Source organism: Dysidea avara, chromosome 1 (assembly GCF_963678975.1).
Source record: "Dysidea avara chromosome 1, odDysAvar1.4, whole genome shotgun sequence".
NCBI classification, from domain to species: domain Eukaryota; kingdom Metazoa; phylum Porifera; class Demospongiae; order Dictyoceratida; family Dysideidae; genus Dysidea; species Dysidea avara.
The window spans coordinates 47,718,796-47,740,407 of record NC_089272.1 but is presented as its reverse complement, the minus strand read 5'-3'; the positions used below and the strand labels follow the sequence as shown (position 1 = coordinate 47,740,407).

Here is a 21,612-nt window from a genome sequence, read left to right as displayed (position 1 = left end):
TGTTCAACCTGTTACACAACATTTTGAATCACTCAAAAAGCACCTCTGCAATCCCTGCATACTGAAAGAGATGGTGCCACGCATCCCAGTTATATTGATTATTGTCCGGCTGAAAAGTGAAGTACCCATTACGCTTCGTTGTTGGCTATGTTCAACCTGTTACAGAGCATTTCGGATCAAGAACTGTTCAAAAAGCACCTCTGCAATCCACGCATACCGAAAGAAAAAAAAATGGTGTCGTGCACCCCAATTATTGTCTGAAAAGTGAAGTATCCATTACGCTTCATTGTCACCTATGTTCAACCTGTTACACAGTAGTACAAATCAAGAACTGTTCAAAAAGCACAAGTACAATCAATATAGCCACTATGATAAATACGGCCAATTTCCATTACGAAGGGAAGCTATCACGTGCTACTGCCAAATCGACACTTTTCACTGTCAGAAAAGATGAATGGGACACAAAGGAGGACACTGGTAAGTCCATGAAGAATGTATTGTACGTACTGCGGTATGCCAAAAGGCACCTCTCGGGCTGAAGCGACATTGAATATTGAAAAAATCAAGCCCATAGCCTTAACCGTTATCGAGTTATGCTTGTCTGAAGGCATCAGTCAGTTACTCAGTCCGTAGAAAATTCCGCCAATTTTTTTTTTAATTCAGTAGCAACTTGTTGAAAGCTTATTGGGTCAATCTGAAAGCTTGTTTAGGCTTAGTTTTACCTACCTCATCGATGTCAGGGGAAATTGAGGCTGTTTTTTGGGTGATATTATTGTGGGCCATGCCTACTCCTTTGTGGTCCTTACTATACAGTATTATCGTACTGTATGATTGTTAATAATTAGCTACAATCTGCCTAATTACAAGCACATGGTATTGGGTTATTTACAAACAGAACCTACACCTAGCTTATACAGTATCCAATGGCTTCTGTAACTGTTTCTAACCATGCTATGGAAACTTTTTTTTGTACTTTGTTATTGTCTTCTTTTATGTTCTCTTGATTGAACAAGTCTGGGGCTGGTGGACTTCCAAGAGCTTATTATGTACAAAAAAACTAGGCTTATTCAAGCAACACAGTTATAACAGCTTACCAATAATTGTTAACACTGCCTCAGCACTAAGAACATCAACTGATAAAAATGCACACTGAAAAACTGTTTGCCCAAGATATCTTTCATCTACTGGACCAACCCTTAGATCAGTAGTGTTTGTATTATTACCATCAACTAGCCATTGGAGTGGAAAAGGAGTGTCATTGCTGTTAATTTGACTTCTTGTATAAGCTGTTCCATTTATAATCCATACTGGTGTAAAAACTCTTGTTGCCATAGTTACAATATACCCACAATCTAGGTCTATAACACCATTTTTACAAATTGTAGAATTATCAGGATCATCTGTGATATTAAAGTCTGCAAAAGACAACATACTTCATGTGAAACAATCAATACAATTCAAAAAGCTGTAAAATTAATAAGGGTAACCAAAACATGGCAGTAACATCAACAATTTTTTTAAATGACATGGCGATGCTGCAATCACTCTGCATAGAAAACTGGTTAATAAATTGCGTGCCTTGCACAGAGTACTAACTTTTGAAAGCGTTTGTCCTATGGCTACACAATTTACATTATTCTACTTGTGATGCAACAATAATTAAAATCATACCTAGGGTTTTACCGTAATGCTAAAAGGTCAGATAAAAACTAGCTGTGTACATAACTTTTCGGTAAGGAAACCCTTTACATACCTTCATAATATGATTCATAACTTGACGGTGGTTGTTCTTATCACTTTGCAACAAGTTCTGTTCACTTTGCGATTAAATTTTCTATGAGGCCATATACATGTATGATTCATGTGAGTATGAGTAAACCCACTAAAGATGTGTAAAGAATTTTGAAAAATGGAGAGGCAACTTGCTGTAGTAAGCTGCTGTGGTTACAGTGTTCATTTAGCTTTCTACAAGTAGCCCAGTGAACAGACTTTCAAATCAATGTATAGTTTTAGGCTATAGAAGTTAAACCTAATGTTGCCATGTGTGCCCATATTGTGTAAACGTGCACTCTCTGTGGGTTTAAGGTTAACATGATTGCAGTTATTTTCTTTAAATTCACAACTTCTTAGCTCTGGTGTTTTTAAAGGTTGCACTTTTTTCAGCTTGGCTGTTATTGTATGTTTTAGAACAAGGGTGACATCATTGTTACTGTATTACACGAGTCTGAGGCAAAGCTAAGGACAAGTAGTGCAGTACATAAGCCCTTAAAATTGACATAATCATTCACTTTTTGATAAAAGCACCAATTTTTTTACAGAGTATATGGAGCGTGCACTAAGTGTTTTAAGAAGGGGAGGCACATAAAAAGTCCTCAGGAACACCCCTTTTTGCACCCTGACAAGAAAACTATTTGTTACTATTAAAAATCAATCATGCTTCTATCAAGTTAACTGCTGGGCCTAGTATCATAGTAGTACAAAGCATACAGCTGGAGCATAATAGCCTATTAGTAATCTATAAAAAAACAAATAGTTTTCTCACCAAGGCAGTAAACAAAATCACTAAAATTTCCATTTGCAGGGATTCTGTTAAAGTTTTGGACCTTCAATACTGACGATTGTGTAGTACTATGTACAAGGATCATCCTGATGTGTATCGTTTCTTTATTAAAGGGGTATACTGTAGCAAAAGTTATTTAATGCTAAAGTTTTAACAGGTCACGGATGGATATCTCAACAGAAAACCATGAACTACAGCAGTTCAATTATCAAGCACAGAGCTTAAATAAAAGGTCCCTTGTCCTTATACTGGGCACCATATGAAAGGTAATTAAAGTTCTAGTTTAATGAAGGCAGTTGCAAGTTGTTTCAACATCTTGTTCTCAAGTTACAGTGCTTTCAATTCAACGTAATATAGCATAAGCAAGAAAAGCACACAGATGAATATTAAGGTATTTATTAGTGCTATGATAATGCTCAAAATAAGCATAAAGGAGCTAGGTTCCAATGAAGTGAGATTTTGAGCACTAAGAAGTACCTTATGACACATCTTTATGCTTTTCTTGCTTATGCTATATTACACTGAATTGAAAGCGCTGTAACTTGAGAATAAGATGTTGAAACAACTTGCAACTGCCTTCATTAAACTAGAAATTTAATTACCTTTCATATGGTGCCCAGTATAAGGACAAGGGACCTTTTGTTCAAGCTCTGTGCTTGATAATTGAACTGCTGTAGTTCATGGTTTTCTGTTGAGATATCCACCTGTGACCTATTAAAACTTTAGCATTAAATAACTTTTGTTTATACCCCTTTAATAAAGAAATGATACACATCAGGATGATCCCTGTACATAGTACTACACAATCGTCAGCATTGAAGGTCCAAAACTTTAACAGAATCCCTGCAAATGGAAATTTTAGTGATTTTGTTTACTGCCTTGGTGAGAAAACTAATTGTTTTTTTATAGATTACTAATAGGCTATTATGTTCCAGCTGTATGCTTTGTACTACTATGATACTAGGCCCAGCAGTTAACTTGATAGACACATGATTGATTTTAATAGTAACAAATAGTTTTCTTGTCAGGGTGCAAAAAGGGGTGTTCCTGAGGACTTTTTACGTGCCTCCCCTTCTTAAAACACTTAGTGCACGCTCCATATACTCTGTAAAAAAATTGGTGCTTTTATCAAAAAGTGAATGAATATTTGGCTTAGGCGCTGGACTAAAGTGTTATAACAATGATATAATCTGAGTATACGAGATCTAACTATTTTATATCCCAGTGCATGGGAGTACGTGACAGTTTATGTATATTAAAGTAAGTTTCTGTTTTGAGTCCCTTTGTAGTGAGTTCTAGTTCCTGTTACTATGCTCAAGATTTAGTCCAAATGTAATTTCATAGCTACCAGATAGACCTTATAAACTGTGTTTTTGGAACTTTAATTTGTCAAGGGCTGGTGAAGTGGCATTGTGTGGCATGCAAAGAAAGTGGTGAGAACTATTTCTAAGATAAATGATGGAACCAAAAGTTATTGAAAGACTGATCGCCAGAACGACTGAAAAAAGACAGACTGTTTCTTGACATTGTTTAATCCATTGCAATAGTATAGTAGATTTTATTGTAAGAACTAGCAGGTATTGGTGTTCTTGTAATAACTTTTCCATATTAGGCTATTTACTCCATTGGTAAACAATACCATTCGCAGTTGTTACGATGTCATGAACAAGACTGAGTGGCTTCATCACAGGGTGATAACTTATCAAGCTGTTCGGTCTAGTTGTATGGCAGTTATCATCCAGCACGGCACTTTTGACACTTCTACACATTGGGATTTAAAGAATATGATTAAGCCCCAAAGTTTGCTTAGAGCTGATGTTAGCACTTGTCTTTTACTCTTTTCTACATGTACAGCTGTATGACAAAGTGATTGAAGAAACAACTGTGTACATTGTGGCATCACTTATAACACTACTGGTTAGTATACATTTACTTAGTGGATTAACAACTTACTCTGAGCTGAAACATCAAATGTACTCACACCTAGCAAAATCACCACAAATAGCCATAGTCCTTGCTGCATTGTGTTTAGTCTGTGGGAAGGGGAACAAGTTGATGTTACAGTATGGTACTTCTAACAACCAGATGCTTAGTTTATCATTTGCTAAATAGAGAATTGATGAACCATGCAAAAGTCATAACTTTATTTATTTAGGTATGCACATAATACTTAATTACTCTTTAATTCTTACATAATTAGCCCATTTGGTATATAGTCTAACACGTTGAAATTATCACTAATGTACAGGCTGTCACAAAGAATGAAATATACTACACAAGTGAAAAGTTTATAAAGACTTGGCAGCTGAAATCCAAGTGATTGACTATTATTCTTGGAAGATAATGAGGTCCTTAAAATCCACTAAGAGACCTATACCTGTACTAGCAGGTCCTTAAAATGATTAGAGATCTGCTGGCGAAATACCTCAAGCATTATAAATCTCACTTTAGATCATAGAAAGCATAGTAAAGATTTACTATGCTTTCTCAAGCACATTGCAAGCTAATAGCCCGCAGGCAACCAGTCTCCCAAGCCAACCACTTTATTCATTTATAAACATGGGAAGTAAATTCAATTATGCGAGATATAGTCTAACGTTATAGCTATACGTCTGTTACAATGAATAGACAAAATTCAGAAATATCACAGAAAATTCCGTTTAGCACACATCTGTTTTCTAAATGTCTTTTATCTCTACTAAACTATAGGAAGACTTTATCAAGGACCCAAGAGGGTAAACTTTCTTGAGAATAGTTATTTTTGCATTATCTGTAATGTGGGTGAGGTCAATGCTCAATATCATGCCTGGTCTTCATACCAAGCTTCATACTGCTGTAGTGCCATAAGAAACAACTTGTGACAACTCTTTGCCATCATTGTAATTGTAATTGTGTAGCCTAATCATACACGCAATTAAGTAGCTACACCTGTATACCCATGATACCCATAATGCAACTCAAGCTGCATCTTTTATACACCTGTTCTCCATAATGCTGTGATGCCATAGAAGCTGACAACTTGTCAATTTCCTTGTCGACATCATCTGTACTATCACTGCAATCTAAGGCTGTCTTGAGTAAAGAAACAACGATAATCAATGTGCAAGCTTTGATATATTCAGCTCTTCCGACAAAAACACGTTCAGTCTTTAGCACCTAACCATTGTGAGATGATTTTCAAACAACACATAATCAAATCCCATAATGACTCTACCTATATACCAATACAAAACTTCCCCATTATCCAAGTTGGTTAGAGACCATGCCATCAAATCTTCATGTTTTAATAACCTAGGCTTCCCTAGCTACTTGGCATTGTAGCAATGTGGGAAAATCCCCAGGGGTTATTCTAGGGGTGGGGGTGGGGGCATAGGCGCCCCCTGGGTTAGCTATTGCTTCCCTAGGTTTATACCTAAAGCCTTGATAAATGGAAAGGTTTAATTGATCCCAAAGTTGTATAATCGAATGGTCAATATTCAATAGCATCACAATAAAATTTCAACAAATTGAGTCTATCTTACACCTAAATTTTCAAATTTTTCAAAACTTCCCTGGGGGAGCATGCCCCAAGCGGCTTACTTTGCCGCCCTTAGCTTAATATTCTGGGTTGAGCCCTGAGATTCCATTGTAGGAATAATGACAAAGTAGGGATTTTCCACACATTGCATACCAAGTATCTAGGGATTTTCCCTCACAGCTACCATCATCTCTTGTTCCACTGCTTTGTAGTGCTGGAACCCTATTTTTAATTTATTGTACTAGTTTGTTAACTTTTTGTTTATGCCATGAAATACATGTGTGCATGGCTGTGATTGTTGTATTAGAGTATCTCTATCTCACCATTCAGCTATGCAGTAGATCAAGCTAATGGGCATGGCACAATGCCTTGGAGATCATTGTAGTGGCACATTCTAATCGTTGAAGGAGCGTGGCAATTGTTTTAAAAGCGCAGCTTAGTTGATACAGTCCGTCATCAAATACTTTCTAAACACGTGAAAGTGTCAATAGGAAAATTAATGCCTTGGTATGGTTTTCATGAAAAATGAAGGTTAATGTAATTAACCAGAGTTAATGGAGGAAGGTCACGGATAATATATGGTGGGCTTACACTAGAATGTCCAGCACATGCGCAGGCCAATCTTACCTTCTCACAAGCAAGCGTGTGTAGCGTGTGTAAAGCTCCTAGAATACCTGGTATTGCATCCGCTTTCGCCATGACAGAGGAAGGAGATGTCGATCTTGGCTTCACTCCAGCCCAACAGAAATGGATTCGTCGTCTTCTCGAGAGCCAAAGGGATACAAACGCTCATGATATGTCGTCATCATCTGAAACCTCCTCTATAACTACCACCTCCTCACCGCCTCAATGGCTGGTAACCTGGGTAATTAAGCCCCTGTTCGCATTTTGACGTATGAATTCCTTCCGGTGGCTCGCCGTACACGCCCAGCATTATAATGCTGTTTACATGTGGTTAGGCCAAGTTTGTGGACTAGAATTTGTTATACGGTGGGCCGCCATTTATCTACAGCCATGCATGATGTTGTATGTGTACTATGTTCCTCATTTTGTACTCCAATTAATGCCTTTGTAGGCAATGCTTGTGTATGCTACAAATAAAAAATCATCACAACCAAATTGTTGGGTTGTACTCCTTCTAATTTTCTCTACCCACCTACTGTTACAATTGCTAGCATGTTACCACTGATAACTTGCCAAAGGATATTGATTAGGTCTGCCAGTACGTGCTCGCCCACATTTCATGCTGTCACTACATAGCTTTCACACTTTGCTACACGTATCTCAATCTTTATAACTCATTATGTTGCTCAACGTCTAACACCTGCATGCTCAATGCTTAAACATCGGCTCATATTGTAAATGCCATATGCTTGTCAGGGCTTAACAAACTCTCATAGTACGCTCAATATTCATTGCTATGCTTACTCATTGCTATGCAGTCATTGCTAGGATGTCTTCGCTTAACACTCATCGCTAAGCTGTCATCAATTAACACTCATTGCTTAGCTGTCATCGCTTAACACTCATCGCTAGCTGTCATCGCTTATGACTCGTTGCTATGCTGTCATCACTTAACACTTGTCGGTATACTGTCATGGCTTAACACTTGTTGCTGTGCTGTCATCGTTTAACACTCATCGCTGTGCTGTCATCGCTTAACACTTGTTGCTATATTGTAAATGCTTATGAATCAGTGCAATGTTCTTGAGTAGCACTTGCCAATGCGTATGAATTAATGCTATGCACTAGCCGTTACGCTACTGTATTCTATAGCTTTGCTACCTATTTTCCACTGTCAAACGTACTACAGAGCTAAATAAAATTATTAATTGGATTAGATCAATTACCATATTTAAGCCAACTCAACTAGACACCAAGCCCTTAAATGAAGGTCAGGGGAACTACATGAATACAAGAGAAGTGTGGGTAACATGTGTTTGTAGTAACTATTATTGGGGTGAGCCTGAGCGAGCCCCAGTATTGTCAAGTAGCCATGGTACGTACGCCGCGTGCACGAAAATTCCCTAAAGAAACCGGAAAGCCCCACACTTGGTAGTTGAAATGGTACGTACGTCATGTGCACAAAAATTTCCTATACAAATCGGAAAGTCCCCACACTTGGTAGTGGTCCCAGAGCTACCTCATGTGCACAGTAGCACCTGCACGCATATGGAAAGAGATGAGAGATTAAGGAGAAGAAGAGAACGTGATAGAGAAAGAAGAGCCCCTTCAGCGTCTAGAAATAAATACTTTCCATTCCTTGGTATCTCCAACGTGTCAGATGCCATCTCAAGGTATGTACATCATAATTATACACTGCCTATGTCTTAACTATTCCAAGAATTCATAATATTATATATGCAGGAGACTGTCTATTTCTCAGTATAGCCTGTACAAAATCACTGCTGCAAGCTTCTACAAGTCTACTTTTACACCTCTACAATGCCTTTACTGATGATGATAGAGAAATGTTGATCAGTGATAATAACTGTTGATAATATATAGGTAAGGTCAAACCTTTGTTCCGAGAGAAACCTTAAAATTACCTAGTAGCTTGAATGTAATGCAGTTAGACACTCTGCCCCATAAATAACATTACAAGTACACAAAAAAATTTGGAATTTTCAACTACAGTAGGGACCATAGCACATTGATAAAAAGTACTGAAACAAGTTGGAGTAGTCCATGATATTAAATCACTGTAATACAATAAGAAGTGAAATGCACAGTAGGGATATAACACTTCTTATTGTATTACAGTGATTTAATATCATGGACTACTCCAACTTGTTTCAGTACTTTTTATCAATGTGCTATGGTCCCTACTGTAGTTGAAAATTCCAAATTTTTTCGTGTACTTGTTTGCTAACTTTTTTTTGTAAATAATTTTATTATGGCTGGTGAACCCACGCATACCGCATCTGAAAAGGCACCGCGTGCCCCAGCCATATCAATTATTGTGTGAAAAATGAAGTTACCATTACGCTTCGTTGTCAGCTATGTTCAACCCATTACACAGCATTTTAATCAAGAACTTGTTGAAAGTATTTCGGGTCGATCTGAAAGCTTGTTTGGGTTTAGTTTTACCTCACCAATACTGCCTCATCGTTGTAAGGGAAAATTGAGGCTGATTTTTGGGTGATATTATTTTGTGGGCCACGCCTACTCCTTTGTGGTCCCTACTATACAGTTACTATCGTACTGTATGATAAGCCCTACTCTACCTATTACACATTCATTAGCTATAACTTTATTAACAATGATGTTACCAAATAAGCTATGCTTTCTTTGTACCTGTCATAGGTTAGCTATACAGTACACATTAATCATTGTAGTGGGAATATTGTGGAACACAATAAGTAATTGTTGCACATAAGGACAATGCTGCTGGAGTGACTGACAACTGACAAGGAATTGTGACAAAACATAATATGCAGGGTTTCTATGAGATTATGTACTTAATACATTATTATTCATGCATTGAATTAGAAGTTTTGTATATGCATTTTACACTTAATAGTGTTAACAGCTTTAGATAGCTATTTGACTATTCCAATCATGCATGTATATGGTATTGCTGACTGTGTAGACAATAGTAAGCACATGCAAGGATACATAAAGAAGTGTTAATACTGTAATAGCGAAGAATGTGTTAGTTGCAAAGAAATGCGTTTAGAAACGCAAGCAGTTAAACAGCTGCTAAACAACAAACACACTAATACTAAACAAGATGTCTTACGCGTGTATCTTGTCAACGACGTATCTTGTCGACGACGTACGATAGGTCCTGTATAAACCAAACGTCAAATCACAAACGTATTCTAAAAGTTTGGTGCGATAACATGTGTATTCACAATGATTATGGAAGCCATATTGATATGGAAGCCCTATTGATATGGAAGCCCTACTGATGAGCAATGGCCACGATAAAGAAGGATCAAAGGAAAATCAGTAAGCAATAGCGCATACATTGTAGGATATTTAAAATACTAAAAGTTCATCTCCATGAAATTCGAAGCATTTCCGCCAAAGAAGTAAGGCTGTAGCTGTAGCCAATTTTCCACTACGCTTGACTGAACGCATCAGGCAGGCAGGCAGGCAGGCAGGCAGGCAGGCAGGCAGGCAGGCAGGCAGGCAGGCAGGCAGGCAGGCAGGCAGGCAGGCAGGCAGGCAGGCAGGCAGGCAGGCAGGCAGGCAGGCAGGCAGTAGAAAATTCGCGAAAATAAATTTTTTTAAATTTCGTAGCACCTAATCGAAAATGTCGTTCTGAAGGCATGTTTGGGCTTGGTTATACCTGACCAATATTGTCAAGTGGCCGTGAAGGGTTTGCAAAGATGATTTTGGCTTGATTTATCTTCATAGACCACGCCCACATCTTTGTCGTCCCTACCATACAGTACTATCGTACTGTATGATGAAGTCTTGATTATTTATATTAAATGGTTATAATAAAAATGTGACCTGATTTAGGAAAATCAGTTCTAATGTCACAATTGAAATACATAGAAATCCACACTGATATGTGTCACCACTAAAGCACTTATACACCTAATAAAATATTTCACTGAATTTCTTGTAATTCAGTGTACTGACTACTGATCTAATCACTGTAAAGCTGACTAGGTACTTGTAAAGCTTTGTTTTAATCATAAATATTCCACTTGTAAATAGTGACATTAAGACTGATTTTCCAAAATCCGGTCACAAATGTTCTGCACTGAATTTGCTTAGAGAACAAAGAGTACTATAGCTTAACTCCCTCTCCACCATCATTGGACCAAGCCACTTCCTCTCCACTATTACAATCGATTGACCACTCCATTTCAATATGTTCCCAGTTTAACAGCTGGGTGGCTGTGAGCAATGGAAGTAAGTTTCTTGTTCAAGAAAACAACAGTACAGAACCCAGCCTGAGCATCGAACCAGCAACTTTTTGATTAGCACGTTCTTAATTTCATATAGCTACATATTAAGCATGCACGCAAAATGCATGGTTTACCTTCGGTTGATAACTACTATTTTAAGCATATTTGATATTTGATGTATTAACAAAATCACTAATTTTTGTATACCCATTAGCTATTTTCACCAATGTAATTATGAGATCACTAACATATTGCTAAATTTACTCAACTTAAACTATATGCAATCAAACATCAAATAAAACATAGCTCAGGCTCGCCCCCACATGCTTTAGCATCTGTCTAGTTATAAGCAAGTATGTTCATCACCACTTGGCAGGCCTGTTGCATAGCTGATATTCAGTTGAGGCTTGTTGTTTGTTCACCTGCAGGCTTAGTAAACAATTTCTTGAGATTCCTGAGTATCAATATTCAAAGGCCAGTCCATGTTACTGTATGTTTCTCCTCAAATCCATCCCTGCATTCATACTTGTTCTTGCATATCCTGTAGACTGGGGAGTTTACCGTCCATTGACTCAGACAATACCTACTTCTCATATGACAACACCGTTGACAACTCACCCCAGTCTGTCAGACAGTCGCCCCAGGAGTTCATTATCAGTGATCCCGCCTATAGGCTCTTCCACACAGGGTGCTACAAAGGTGCACGTGTCCATCACAATACAAAGCCCCAGGGCCCCCCGAGACCAAGGAGTGTTACATCACCAATGGGCCCTTTGGGCACCTAAGGTAAAGTGGTAATTTCCTACAGCACAAATGATTCCTGGGTATATTCATTAACACATCTGCTGGTCTGCTAGACCTATGCTGTCAAAATATGTAGCTAGATCATTTGCATTGCACACATTAAATTCCAGCAGTTTATTTATTTATGATGGTATTCAGTATGACACCACAATACAGTGGACACTATGTTGATTGATATTTGGATTAGCAACAGTTTTAGATTGCTATGGATACCTACGTCCCCTAATTCCAGTAGCCAACCTGGGCGGGAAAACGATTACTTCCAATATCAGTGTGACTGCTCTATTAAAATCAGTGCTTGTCACACAATATTAACTTTGCTCACCCAGCCCCATCATGATTTGTGTTGCAACAGGCACATCCAGCTTAGTACCCTGTACTAATTTAATGACAGCATGATTTTTTGCACCCGGCCACGCCCCTACTCAAGCCGGTTCGGCGGCGCACGCGTAGACATAATCGTTTATAGTAATTATGTCAAAGATTACCTTATTTAACATCTAGTACACAAGTCAAGACAAATAAATCTACCCTCTACATTGAGTATCCCCAAATGCGCCGGCCTTTCGTGCTGAGGTTTCGTGGCTTTTACTGTGGAGACAAACAACACATTGGTTTGCTGTCATACATACAAGTCACGCACAGCAATGCATGGAAAGAACTCACCGGGCAGGCACTTTGTTAACCCACCGTCCAAATAATGAATTACTTCAGCTGCCACCGGCCACGTGTCTTGCCACTCCTGCCCACAACTTCCGAACAGGACTTTTCAGTAAGCCCGCGAATTGCCCCAATCATTAGCCCCGCTTTTCTTCTCTTTCAACATCATCATTGAAACTGACTTTTTGCAGACGTCTCAACTTGGAACTGGAGTTAGCCTTGAGACACCCCAAGTGCATGGCCTCATGTAGCCGTGGGGTTCACACACACACACACACGCATTTTATTAATAAAGTATGTCAACAAGCATGAACTAGCTACACTGCATGCATACTACTGTTATTTGCAGCTTATTTCTGTGCTCTATGGTGTTAATCTACACATAGAATCTAAGCAACCTGGAATTCCAAGCATGGTGTAGTATCATGTGAATCATAAGTCTGCTTATTCAGCTTTATGCCCATCTTAGTGATGATCGTAGATATCACTAATCCTATCACTAGATCCGAATCTGGCCTCTGCTCTGGCACGTGATATATTTCCCACCGTCTATCTTATTGATTAATGCTAGAAAAACTCTATTTACTACTAAACAAAAACGAGAAGTCACCTTACCATGCTGTAATACAGCCTTGGGTTACAGGCTAGCTCCAGTCTTTATAGATTTGAGCACCATAAATTTTAAATATTTATCACGTGAGTACCATTTCTTATATCGAGTTTACGAAAAGTTTTCGATTGTGGGTTTGAGTTTTATTTACAGGCAAAAACCTTGAGAATTCTTGAGATCTGCAGCGTGATCTTGAGAAATTAGTACCTAACCGTGAGACCTTGAGAAGAGGCCCAATAACTTGAGTCTCACGGTGAAACCATGAGAGTTGAGAGGTCTGTTTTTGTTCCACCTGCTTACACGTTTGAAGTGACCCATACACGCGGTATTTTTCCTGCGCATGCGTTCACAGTGTTTTCCAATTAATGCCTACTGTTCAATACTACATCTAGCATTGTGACGGAGTTGTGCTACATACCTACCTAATGCTGGCTAGCTGCAATGTGTTGCTACACTGCCAAAACACACACAAATTATCTCCCTCCGTTAACTTTGTTTAACAAGTTAAACTTCATATAAATTTCATAGACCCCACATTGTACCTATAACTATTACTGTATGTAGAATGCAATAAATGCAATGGGTGAAGTATTTACAAATTATGCAAATATTCCATAAATTTTTTGAGCACTCGTTTCACATGAAGGAAGATGCCAATGGGAGAAATTGTGGTAGCATCATGTTCCCCAAGTAAGAGGAGACTGAAAATCTTTGCTTTGTGTCAGTGCTCCCAAAGAGATGGAAAATATACACTGTATGAGTGTTAGTCTGCCTCACTTTACATTGGACAATCAGTTAACTCTCATTTTTAAACCATATGTGGGTGCATGCCTGGTCGGTTTTCTGAAATTGTTTTCGTAAGTGTGTGTGCGTGTGTGTGTGTGTGTGTGTGTACTAGGGCTGAGGGATAGTGAAATTTTCACTGTCCGAACGATATCAAGATACTGCTCACGATAGACGATAGTAAAACGATAGTGATATTTCACCTATTTCCTATTAGTTGCCTTCAAAGAGAGTTGTAAGGAGGGATGTACCATGCACGTATTTTGCATAAGATATTAAACAGCTGATTCTTGTTCCATAAAGTTATTATTGTAAAGTATTTTGCAGATATTTCTCCATATTATACTTGTTAATTACTGTCCGATAGTAAATTTTCAAGCGATATAGGCGATACCGATAGTGATACTATCCCGATATTCCGATATGCACATACTATCTCCCAGCCCTAGTGTGTACCTACCTATCTATCTATCTAATCTATCTATCTAATCTATCTATCTCTAATCTATCTATCTATCTACCTATGTTTGTTCGTACGCACCCACGTGAGCAAAATCGTTGGTAAAAGCAGCTTTTACGCAAGAAGTAAAAGTGAAATGAAGTCTGTTTTAAACTTCTGTTGCACATGTGAACTTTGTTCTGAGGTGGCTTCTTTTCAGCGAACTGAAATACAGGTGTGGCGACTTTCCCCAGACTTTGTAAATTACCTTCCCTTTGAGGTTTTCAGCGGTTTAACAACTGAAAAACCTCATACACTACCAAGAATAGCCTATCGCTTCAAGTTGAAAGGGGGCGTATTCCTTACGTATGCGAACGAAAATGAAGAGCAGTTTGAGGCTTTGTCGAGAGAATTTGTGGGAAAAACCACAATAGTCAAACTATAAAACAGTTAAGAAGATACTTCTGTGCATAATATGTTGGTAATAGCAGTTTGTTTAACAAGCGCTTCCTTAGCAGTGCATAGCAATTTCATGAACTACGAAATACGAGAATTAGCTAATAATATTATTGCACAACCCAAAACTATCCTATTAATAAATAGTAATACATACTTGATTAATTTATAGTAACATATACTATCTATGGGTGAGTTAGCTAGCTGCATGACACCTGGTTTTTAGAAGTAGCACAACATCAACTTGTTTTCTCAAGTTCACCCTGGTCGCAGGAAGGACCTGCAAGATATTACTTACCCAGCAATGGATTTTCTTGTTCCTGAAGAACATGATGGCGTAATGGTGAAAGTTGCATCTCCATAGAAGACTGTATTCATAAGCTATGACCGTTAAAATAAGCATCTGTAGTTTATATTCCACATTGTTGCTGTACAAATTGACCTTTCTGTTGTCAACACTTTGTAGTGCTGTAGATTCGAAAGTTCTCGGCTTCTAGGGCTGAAACTTTGCTTGATCATTGCTTTGGCTATCTAGATAAAGGTAATAAAATAGAATGCACAAGCATGTGGGGTTTTCACAGATCTGGTATATAGTAGTAATTCTCCTGTATATAGGCAGGAAGACATACTCAAGAATGGCAAGCAGAAATGGTAACACAACTTTTTGGACTATTTGCAGACAAGAAAACGCAGTATATACAGTACATATATAAAAAACAGCATACACACATATAGTGTATAGCAACATTCAACATACTACTATTTCTTTACAATTACAATTGTGACCGGGCCTGCGATAATAGGGCATGTGGGCACATGATTTTTGCCTACTTTTTCACACTTTCATCACTCATAACATTTTGTATCATTATGCTATGGCATTTCAATTTTCAGCTGTTAGTATGCACTTAATTGGCATCATGATGCAAGTTACAGAATGGAAATATACTTTTCCAGTACTGAGATATGACCTGTAGTATGATGGGGTGTAGTTTGTGCCCACATGCCCTGTTTTCGCAGGCCCGGTCACAATTACTCCTGACAGTATACTGCACCTATGGGCAACAAAAAGTCCCTTAGTATATTTATACTAACCACCTCAGCACATAAACAGATTATTGTACTGACACATGACAGTGTTTATATCACTTTTATAACTGCTACAATATGACTGGTTAAACTGGTACACAAAAACCAGTCAAACCAGTTGCTGCCTTTGCTGGCACAGCAGACAGTAAGCTTATAATGTGTTTCATAGAACCTTAACTCAAATCATCAGAGCATGTTACACATGCATGACAAACAACAGGATTTCCTCTGATTTCAAGGATCGATGCTTAAGCAAGGTTCTACCAGTCATCAAAACTCAACTATTAGTTTATAGTGTGATTTAGTGCATGGCATACACAGGCACAAAACATAATAACCTTCTTGTACAATATTACAATATAAAGTACATTTATGTTGGACGATGTCAAACAATTTTGGTATTGACACATAACAACAAAGTGTATATACAGGAATCTATTGAATTTAAGAGGATACAGTATAGCCACACATGGTTTATTCAAAGAAAAATTTTAGTGCTCAGAACAAATGAAAATAGAGCCTCCTCTTGGTACAAAGTTAGTGATTGTACAGCAGTAGCTACATTAGCCTTAATGCTAGCTACTTCAAGCCTCAGTATAAAATAAAACAAAAAGCTAGCAGTGCCACCAACAGTGAGGCTATGAAGCTGGAAGCTATCTACACTGTACCTTGTGAATGATACAATCAGACATACCACAAGTACGTGCATGTGATGAAGTGAACAGGTGCATGCATGGTCATCAATCTGCAAAACTACAGTTGCAAGCAAGGTGAGATACTTAGTTTGCTTTCACTGTCTGACGACATTGTATAACACGTTAGTATAACCCTCAAAATTTATTATATTTACTATGAATGGATCTACTGATCTAGGAAGCGCAGTATCCTTGATTGTGATCTAGAAGCATAGAAATCTAGGCTACTTGTTTAGTATGTTACTCCTCAGTCTGCTTGTCTAGTACTGTGTTCACTACAAATCAATGAAATCAATCCATAACCGTTACGGGTTTCTTGTTCAGTCTAGAAGTCTTTGCAATATCAACAAATTCCCTTCTACACAACATGTGAAATTCCCCACAAAGCTAGCTACTTGTATATAAAAGCTAGGATGCATGATGATGCAATGAGTATTTATATTTCCTTTAAGACTTGTACAAATAGCAGGTCCTTTGCAGACAATCCATACAGAGCAGGCTGTAGACAAACTCCTTAAATAGAAAACAGTAATCTATGCATGTAGTACTAGTGCATCATTATTAGTTTAGGTTTCCAATGACTGGCCAAGAAACAAGAAGTGGCTGTGCATTATCTTGTTCATCTATCTACTGTAACAAGTAGCCTTAGGATGTGTGGTAAGGGCAATTATTCAGTCGTCTTGTGGCATTCTCAATTAGCCCAACTTGTTCTTATAACATTTTAAACACTAAAGACTATTGAATCTCATCTCCTGAACTAAATACTGTACACATCATTCAATGGATGTAATCATTAGTTAGTAAACTTTATAGCCTCACTAGTACTCACACAACAACAAAAAACTAACCTGTCAAATCTATACACCTCAAATCAACCACGTACTGTTTTAACAATATTCACATCTGTGGCATCCAGAGTAAACTCTTAACACCACTGCTTTGATAATTTTGAAATTATAGGACTAGGATTATATATCATCAGAATTTTATTCAACTGGGGGCTTATAAGCGCTGAAGCATAAAGCTCAATCCTGCTTTAGCACACGTAACGGCATTTCCCATAAAACTTGAAAGTCTTCTCTTAAAACCACTACAATACATTGGAAACAGCTTCCCTAGAGGGCACCAAATTAGACAGACTGGAAAAAAAATTTGCAAAAGTGCTGTAGGGAAAACATCATACATCTTGCAAATCCCTCTAGAAAAAAAGTGCTACATGAGAATATTATTCTAAGATCTATTGTCTGAGCTATATACAGTCAAAACATTAATCTCCATTCAATCATGTCCTTTATGCCCTACAAGATGTTATAGTGCTTTACTGCATTGACAAATTTTTAGGGGAAAGCTACAGTTACAACCTTTATTTTTAGTGCTAAGAAAACATACAAGTTGCCGGTACACTGTATTGTGTTAAATGTACAAAACACAGTCTACATAGAAACAGGTTAACTATGTAGCTTGTTTAGTAATAATAAAAGTTTCTTCTACTAAAAAACAACACTAAGAAGTACAAATGTTTTGTCAGACATTAATTTCTGCAAATGTGCCATATTACAACTACAAATTATGGCCCATGAATCCAATGATTAATTATGCACACAAACCTGATAGCTTTTTAAATAAGAAATCTTCAAGATGCTCAAGGAAAGGTTGTAGAATGGATCATCATGATTAGTGCTAACATTCCAACATGAATCGTTACCAAATATGACTGAATAAATGCAAGATTATAAAACTCTTGAAAATCGGTCAAGTATTTGCCATGCACAGTAGAAAATGACTACACAACCATGAACAACTTAACAGCCATTGTTAAGGTAACAGATGATGGTACAAGGTTACACAGTATTCAAAAGGCAAGCACTTATGAATTTTACAAGTTCAACATATCTTTGCAATCTCAACAAATCTCTTCTACACATGGGCAACAAGTATGTGTCATTAAGTCCATACAAAACTGCCTGTACATAAAAAGACGCACGATGACACAAGCCATTACACAGAATTTTTTTTCTTTGAAAAGCTGCACAGGTACCAGTTGTGTGCATGTTACCAGTTATCTGTTCATCTACCACAATAGTAGTGTTGGGAACGACTAATAACTTTAGTACTAATCCACCAATAACACTAACGAGGTGGTTAGTGTGTTATAATCTAACAAAGACAGGCCAACAATTCAGTGGTATTCCAACACTAAAGACTGTGGCTCAGATCAGTGCAGCTTACTTCATTGCATGCATGCACAGTAAACCAGTTACGGTACTTCTTCCAGGGCAATAGATTTCTCTCTCTGGTAAGCAGTAACCTAAATCCTGCGCATAGCGGTAGTGGAGACCAGTAGTCCACTTAGCGTTTGTTACCCAAAAGGGTCAAGAAACAAAAGATTCAATTGTATGAAAACAAGTCCACATCGGTTACACAAAACCAGTACAGTTACAATAACAATTTCCTCTACTGAAAAACAACACTGAGAAGTACAATTTTTTTTGTCGGACACAATTTCTGCAAATGCAATGTGCAAAGAAATGACCTTATTTGTGGGATAGAATACATTTATTATTAATATTCATCAATATTAAATCATTTGTATAAGAAATATAAGAGACACTGAGAAGTTGAGAACAGATGAGCAAAATAAAAATTCTATCCAAAAACCAGGTGCCATGCATTATAACTAACTAACTAACTCAGCTGGAATTACATTACTACAAGTACACAAAAAATTGGAATTTCAACTAGAGTAGGGATGCACATCGATAAAAAGTACAGATGAGCACGGTAGGGATATAATACCTTTTATTGTTTTACTGTTATTTAATATCGTGCACTATTCCAGTTTGTTTCAATACTTTTTATCGATGTGCTATGGTCCCTACTCTAGTTGAAAATTCCAATTTTTTGTGTACTTGTTTGTTAACTTTTTTTTTGTAAAATTATTATGACTGGTGAAACTACACATACTGCATCAAGAGAAATGGCCATCGTCTTAAAAGTGAAACCCTTCGTTGTCAGCTATGTTCAACCCGTTACACAGCATTACAAATTAAGAACTGTTCGAAAAGTGCCTCTGCAATCAAAGTAGCCACTATGAAAAATACAGACAATTTCTGTTACAAAGGGAAGCCATCACATGCTACCACCACCTCAACGCCTTTCGCTGTCAGCAAAAATGAATGGGACACAAAGGAGGACACTGGTAAGTCCATGAAGAATGCATTGCACATACTGCGGTACACCAAAAGGTACCTCTTAGGCCGAAGTGACGTTGAATAGTGAAAAAAAATCAAGCCCATAGCCTCAGCTGTTATCAAGTTAAGCTTATTGAAGGCATCAGTCAGTAAAAAAATCTTGTTTAACAATATTTTTAAAATTCCATAGCAACTTGTTGAAAGCATTCCGGGTTGATCTGAAAGTTTATTTGGGCTTAGTTTTACCTAACCAATACTGCCTCATCGTCAGGAAAAGTTGAGGCTGGTTTTTGGGTGGTGTATTTTAATGGGCCACGCCCAATCTTTTGTGGTCCCTACTATACAGTACTGTATAATAATACATTTTGGCTTTGCCATAAACATCAATTAATTAAGTAGTTGTAATCACCCAGAATTGGAGCCAAATATCTTTATACACTGGCATGGTGACCAGCATGAATTACTAACTACTCCATTACAATGTATTAATAACACACCATAATTATTTCTTAGGTGCATACACCTAACAGATAGTATGATTTTTACAAGTTTTCTCTGAAAATTATAAGTACATGTGCTTAACAACCCGACTCTACGACTCTACAGTACACCTTTTGCTTATGGTATGTACACAATACCATCAAGGAATGGTATTTAACTTTACAGAATGAAATGAAAGTTTAAGGCTATTGATAGCTTAAATCACACATCTTCTATATTTCAATGAAGGAAAGATCATGCATACTATATTACAGGCAGCTGTAGGTCATTGTGATAAATTGCAAAATATTTAAACTGAAATCATTGAGCAAGCACTGTCCAATAGATGATGCAGTACAGGTGAACAAGCAGTAGAGTTTGGTGTGAGGAAAGTAAACAAGTTTTTGTTGAACAAAAACCAGCTTAGCTTTTCTGTGAAATACAACTCTGCTTTAAATTGTTTATATTTCTTGTCGAAATCATATGTGAGGTAAAAAGATTAATCCTTTGGGCATGTGCATGAGCAATCAAAACCCATAGAAAAGCACCAACTAATAAATGTTTTGTAAACAACAGGATAAAGGGATTATTCAGTGTATAGTTCTGTGAACATCAACAATGTGGCAATGTGGCTGCTTTCAGCTTAAATGATTTAATATACATCATGAATAAAATAATCATTAATGTTACTTCCTTTCTCAGTATAGGGAGACTGTGAATAATATCACCGTAGAGTCATTCATCTAAAACATCCCACCACAACAAATCTGGTTTGGTATGAGTATATGTATCATGGACATCTTCTCTTACACCTATTCTACTGTACGTAGCCAGTTTCTAACATGACAATACAGACTACAGTCTATAGCTTTGCACTAGGGCTATGCAATAATTGTAAAACCTATATCTTGATAAGTGACAACCATCCTAATTTACACTTACAGATGGACTCAGGAACACAAAAAAAAACCTTTATCTACGTACATATACACGATCACATTCATTCACGAAACACTTATACAGTAGTAGTATGCAGGAAAGTTCAAACTGGCATAAAGACCATACTGAGTTATGATATGGCAGGATACCCAAAATTCTACCTGCTGGACTGTTACATAATTTTATTATATGTAAAACTTAGACAGTAGATATGGTTTTACCCCATGTTATATCATGCATCAAACGTGAAGTTACCACAGTTTTCCTTTGCTTCTCCCATGATGATACTTAGAACAGTATAAGTGCATGTGTATCCAAAGTTAAAAGGTTTTTCCCTTGCAGTGAAACTTTATTAATAGGACCAACTTTGGGATCAAAGCAATTGACCTCAATAATGTGGTCTCATTAATGAAATCATGAATTGATTATAATGAACTCTGTACAGTACAAGCAAATGCCTTGTCAGTGTCACACACAGAAGATCTGCATTTGTTGAATCAATACTAAAATACTGTAGCTAA

General features: G+C 37.4%; 1 protein-coding gene across 5 annotated transcripts in view; it reads right to left on the bottom strand.

The window, feature by feature from the left end:
* LOC136266103 (uncharacterized) overlaps positions 1 to 21,332 on the bottom strand; it is a 42,115-nt gene extending 20,783 nt beyond the window's left edge. For 4 of the 5 annotated variants that reach the window (XM_066061095.1, XM_066061082.1, XM_066061067.1 and 1 more), the window contains exons 1-3: positions 21,313 to 21,332; positions 4,514 to 4,593; positions 1,095 to 1,415 (exon numbers count right to left, since the gene is read on the bottom strand). In XM_066061095.1, coding sequence (XP_065917167.1) covers positions 1,095 to 1,415; positions 4,514 to 4,593; positions 21,313 to 21,317 — 406 coding nt within the window. In that variant the 5' untranslated portion in view covers positions 21,318 to 21,332. Of the gene's footprint in view, positions 1 to 1,094; positions 1,416 to 4,513; positions 4,594 to 17,329; positions 17,530 to 21,312 lie in introns of those variants that run through there. The other variant, XM_066061073.1, reaches the window with a different exon arrangement.
* Between the last annotated feature and the right edge of the window lie 280 nt (positions 21,333 to 21,612).